Here is a 5,404-nt window from a genome sequence, read left to right as displayed (position 1 = left end):
CCAACCATTATTCTCACATTTATTGTAATTATTATCAAAAATGTTAATTAAAATCGGTATAAATGTTCAAATCCCTCTGATCTCTATGGATACTAAACGAACAGCTCTTTTAAGTTTTTTTAACAATAAAGTGTTACGTAAAATATTTGGAGAGAAAAAGGGATGAGTTAACGAAAGAATTTATGAGGCTACACAACGTTGAATTAAGGGAAGGCGCGGAACGTCCGAAAGGTAGGCCGAAACGTAGATAGGAGGATTAGAATCCTCACACAAGACTGAAAAGACAGGAAACTGCACTTTGATTTTGACAATTACATCACTTACTAGACAAACGGTCTAAACTTCCAATCCATTACAAAAGACTTATCTACATGACAATAATAAGGCCAATCTGGACATACAGAGTTGAGCTTTGGGGCTCCAATAAACCTTCGAATTTCTCTAATATCCAATCCTTACAATCCGAAATCCTCAATGCTCCTTACTTTGACACAAATAAAATACATAAAGTTGCATACGTAACCGATCTAGCCCGAACCAGATATCACTCCTTCCATTATAAACTCCCTAACCACCCAATCCTCCGAGGCATCTAAAAAGAAGATGGCTTCGAGACCTTCTAATATAGAAATGTTTTTAGAGTGCTACCAATGGATAGTTTTCTATACATGTCTATATCATACCATAATCATTTTTTTTTAAATTATTTAATGTAATTTACAACTGTACAATATAATAAAATAAGTAAATATGTTGTATGTTTCATATACACTTGAAAATCTTGGGAAGGAACCACCCATAGGTGGTACTTCAAACATTAATTTAAATTAGAACGTCTAGTGGCCATCTTCTTTTCAGACGCCTCGGAGGATTATCAGGGATTGTTAAGGATGAAAGATCAAGAATTAATGGGTTGGGATGGTTAAAGAGTCTGGAATGAAAAGACGCATATCTGTTTTGGGTCAAATCTGCAACGAATGGGATGTTAAGGTCTTTGTGGATGAGTTTATTTGTAACGTAATAAGGATACATATGATTTTGGATTGTAAGGATTGGATGCGGGAGGAATTTGATGGTTTGGTGGAGACCCAGAGCTCAATTCCATATGTCCAAATTGGCTGATTTGTATACTAATTTTTTGTAGTGAATGGGAAGTTTAGAGCGTTTGTCAAGTAAGTGTTGTAGCAATCGGAATCTATGAGCAGTTTCTTGTCGTTTCAGTCTTGTGTGTGGATCCATAATAATTTAAAATCTAATTTAATAGATGTATTTTTATATTATTACAGTTTTAAATTTAAATAAATAAATTTAAAAGGCTACTTCCAGTTAAGTTTGAAAATTGGGGAATCTTATAGCTTTTATTTGGTAACCAATGTAATATTTCCAAAAAGTAAATTTTTTGTGTTTAACCTCCTAAAAAAAAATCAAAATGACGAAATTTAAAATCAATAAGATTTATTTTTGAAGAGTTATTGTACTGAGAGAAGTCTAATACGAATTAACTATCGGATACAACATGGAGTCAATGATTTGTAGAGATCTACAATTTTGTTACCAATTTTAGTTCTTTGCCTTAAATGGAGCTAGATAATTAAAATATTATTTAAATGCTATGTATTGCTGTCAGGTATTGTTTAATTATAGGGGTATTCATGATCTTTAGTTTAACATGTTAAAGCGTGTTAAATAGAAAAACGTATATTAAATGGAGAAATATTTCCTTCTTTTACCACGTTAAAACGATATAACATATAACATGGTTGAGAGTCTGTTAAATGAAGAATGACGTCACGCAACAGACCAGCTGAGCTCACCATTTTGTTTGTTGTCGTGTTAGGTTACTTGCTTGCAGTTTTTTTTTTTTTTATTGTGTTAGTATTTTGGATGTTTTTAAAAATAATAAGCAATGGATGACAATTATAATAATGTAATGACAGTTGTCTATTAGCTCATCTTGATTCTCTTCCTCACAAGATCAACAATACACTCAGTGGCCAGACTTTCTCATAACTTTTCACTCATTTTTGGCATGTTGTAATAAATTACTTTAGTCAAAACTTAGAAGTAAACAATAATATGAAGTTCTGAAAGGAAAGTTTATAAAACAAGTTGCACAGAAAATCCGCTAGGAGCTCCTCTGCATTTAACATTTAACATGACTTTAAATAGGGCTGCTATTCTTATGACATTTAACATGGTAAAACATTTTACATTTAACACAACATCATGAATACCTCTAATGATAAACAGTCGTCATATTTCCATCTGTACTCGGTGACTAATTATAATGTAAAGATAAGAGAATGATAAGGTATTGAATGAATTGGATATTCATAGAATTTATATGGAAAAACCATTCCTTATCTTTTGATATTGATAGATTATTGTATTATTGGCACCAACAATATAAATAGATAGACTTTATAGATAAATTAATTGAATTTATACTCAATATTTTGCAATGTACCGTCTTTTAGTCATGTTCTGTATCTGCTGAGCTAAAAAATAGGTGATGTAGATAATTTGAAAATTATTCATTTTATTTTATAAGTGCTACTAAATATTAACTACTAATAATATTAATATTATTTCTTTTATCTAATGTGATGGTATAATACAGAATTGTGGAGAAACAAACCATTGGCAGCACTCTAATAACATTACTACTTTAGAAGGTACCAAGGCCATCTTTTTTCAGGCTTTGGTCTGACCAAATCACCTCCTTGTAGAATCGTTGTTCTAGTAAAAAAAACTTCCTTACAAAGTATTCAACCCATGACCCTTCATGGGTTGTAACAGTGCAGATTTATTTTTATTATAAAAAATATATTGTGCATTTTAGCGAATACTTTACCCTTTTTTTTTTCTTCTATTCCTACATACGCAACCGCTGTAAGGTAATAATTTTTGGCTCGAGAAGGTTGCCACGAAAAAAGGACTCGTGAAAAAAAAAGTTTTGGAACCCGTGATCTATATTATCTTTTATTTTTTTATATCTCAGTTACTCTAAATTTCCTTTTATTTCTATGGTTATCATTTTGTTTTTTTTTTGTTTCTTAGTCCTGACGAAAGCTGGAAATTATCACCGAAACGTAGGCACTTAAAAATAATTTTGCATTTATTAATAACGTTTTAAATTTATGAGTAGATAGTTAACCGTAGATTATAAATTATATATATATATATATATATATAAAGAAGATGGTTAAGAGTATGGTCAATAAAGAACACAACAATATTTTTATTATCTTTGCTTAAAATATCTGCTTGTGTTCAAATTTCTTATGTCTGTTTTAAAATTCTTTTATGTTTTCTGATATGAAATTAAACTCAAGAGTTTTTCGTTTAAACGTATTACTCAAAACATAATTACAACATGAATAACAAAATGTAGCTATCACTAACGTATGGCTAGTTGCAACATAGTGTTGCTTATGGTACAAGAGCCCAAGAGGAGAAAAAAGGCAGTTATCTCACTCCAATTTTTGATGACTTTAATGAAAACTATGTATAATTACTAGTCAAAATTGATGAGTCAGCCAAGTATAGGTAGGGGGAGTAAAAAATGGCGACTGTTTTATAACGTTAAAAAAATTAATTTTTCATTCGGACCTCTATATCTTTAAAATTATCAACAACTCTTGAAAACCTAAGAGAACATCATTTGTTTGAAAGTGATAAAAAAATTTAATTTTTTATTCGGAGCTCTATATCTCAAAAAGTAGGAACAACACAAGAAAACCAAAGAGAACGTCATTTAAAGAAGAGCAAATTTGCTAGAATATGAGCCCTTAAAGAGTTATTTACATTTAATAGTTCTCGAGATATAGCTTTTTAAAAAGCAACATTTCATAAAAATGTATGGTACGTACTGAAAGATCATTAGTTAGTGAATTTATTTTAAAAAATCTATATCTCAAAAATCATTTGATGTACAGATATTTATTAGCACTCAAATTAAAGCTAGTGTAATGAGCTATAAAGTAGTTTATGATGTTTATCTTCGTAGGAGTAATAGTTTTCATGAAATTTGCTAATATAAATTGATTTATAGTTGTTCGGACAAATTTTTATTTGCCAAATTTATATTCATATTTGAATATCATAAAAAGTACTACCCCTACGAAGATAAGTGTCATAAACTACTTTATAGTAAGTTAAATTCCCTTTATTTTGAGTGCTGGCAGACATATGTGCGTCTTATGGATCTAGAGATATATTTTTTAAAAATCCAACATTTTATACAAACAACTAGAAATTAACATTTTGTGAGTTTGTTTTGTCAAATATCATAAAAACTACTAGTCCTACAAAGATAAACATTATTAACTATTTTATAGTAAATTTAACTAGCTTTAATTTGAGCGCTGGCAGACATCTGTACGTCAAAAGGTTTCTGAAATGAAGTTTTTCATAAATCAAATTTATTGTCTGGACAACTATAAATCAATTTATTTTAGCATGTATCATGAAAACATTCCTACGAAGGTAAAGGTCATAAACGTCTTTATAGTCCATTATATTAGCTTTAATTCGAGATTAACTACTAATCTTTCAGTAGATTTTTAAGAAATTTTGCTTTTTAAAAAGCTATATCTCGAGAACTATTAAACGTAAATAACTCTTTAAGGGCTCATATTTTAGCAAATTTTCTCATCTTTAAATGACGTTTTCTTGTGCTTTTCCTACTTTTTAAGATATAGAGCTTCGAATGAAAAATTAAATTTTTTTATCGCTTTCAAACGGCCGCCATTTTTTATTCCCCCTACCTATACTTGGCAGACTCATCAGTTTTGACTATTAATTATACATAGTTTTCTTTAAAGTAATCAAAAATTGGAGTGAGATAACTGCCTTTTTTTCTTCCCGGCTCTTCTACTATTACTTTACAAATAATTTCCAGTTATTACAATTATTAATAATAATATATATATATCTTATTAATATTAAATTAGGTTATTTCGATTTCTCGTTCGAGCCGATAGGTTGCGCAACAACAGAAGAGGTTGCATGTCCCTCTCGTGGAGTATTAAGGCTCGAACGGGACCACTCCAATGCCATAACGCGACCAACATTCGACAGTGGATCTTCTTGTTGCAGGCATGATGTTTCCTCTACTTCTTCTCGGTGTCGTCATCTGGTTGGCCTACAAGTGGTGGACGTCCATCTACTCCCAATGGGACAGGAGAGGTGTACAAAACGTCCCAAGTTCGAGTCCTCTTGGTAGCGATGCTAGCCTTACTCTCATGACCAAGTATCAAGGGTACACGCTAAACGAGGTAAGTCTTTATTATTGCAATTATTATTTTATAATGAGGTGTAGATAGTTGACCGTAGATTAATGATTGGAGAAGTTTGTCGGAGGGTGCGGTCAGCAAAGAACAACATAAATAAACAAAACCAT

The 5,404-nt window shown here is 30.8% G+C and overlaps 1 protein-coding gene across 2 annotated transcripts in view; it reads left to right on the top strand.

The window, feature by feature from the left end:
• Positions 1–5,404, top strand: part of LOC106684189 (cytochrome P450 6a2) — a 59,767-nt gene that overhangs the window by 27,035 nt on the left and 27,328 nt on the right. For both annotated transcript variants that reach the window (XM_014426128.2, XM_014426127.3), the window contains exon 2: positions 5,101–5,279. In XM_014426128.2, the coding sequence (XP_014281614.1) occupies positions 5,103–5,279 (177 nt within the window). In that variant the 5' untranslated portion in view covers positions 5,101–5,102. The remainder of the gene's footprint in view (positions 1–5,100; positions 5,280–5,404) is intronic.

Source organism: Halyomorpha halys, unplaced genomic scaffold (assembly GCF_000696795.3).
Source record: "Halyomorpha halys isolate HHAL.00 unplaced genomic scaffold, Hhal_1.1 Scaffold552.1, whole genome shotgun sequence".
In the NCBI taxonomy this organism is placed as follows: Eukaryota; Metazoa; Arthropoda; class Insecta; order Hemiptera; family Pentatomidae; genus Halyomorpha; species Halyomorpha halys.
The sequence above is the reverse complement of the archived record's forward strand: the minus strand, read 5'-3'. Positions and strand labels throughout refer to the sequence as shown.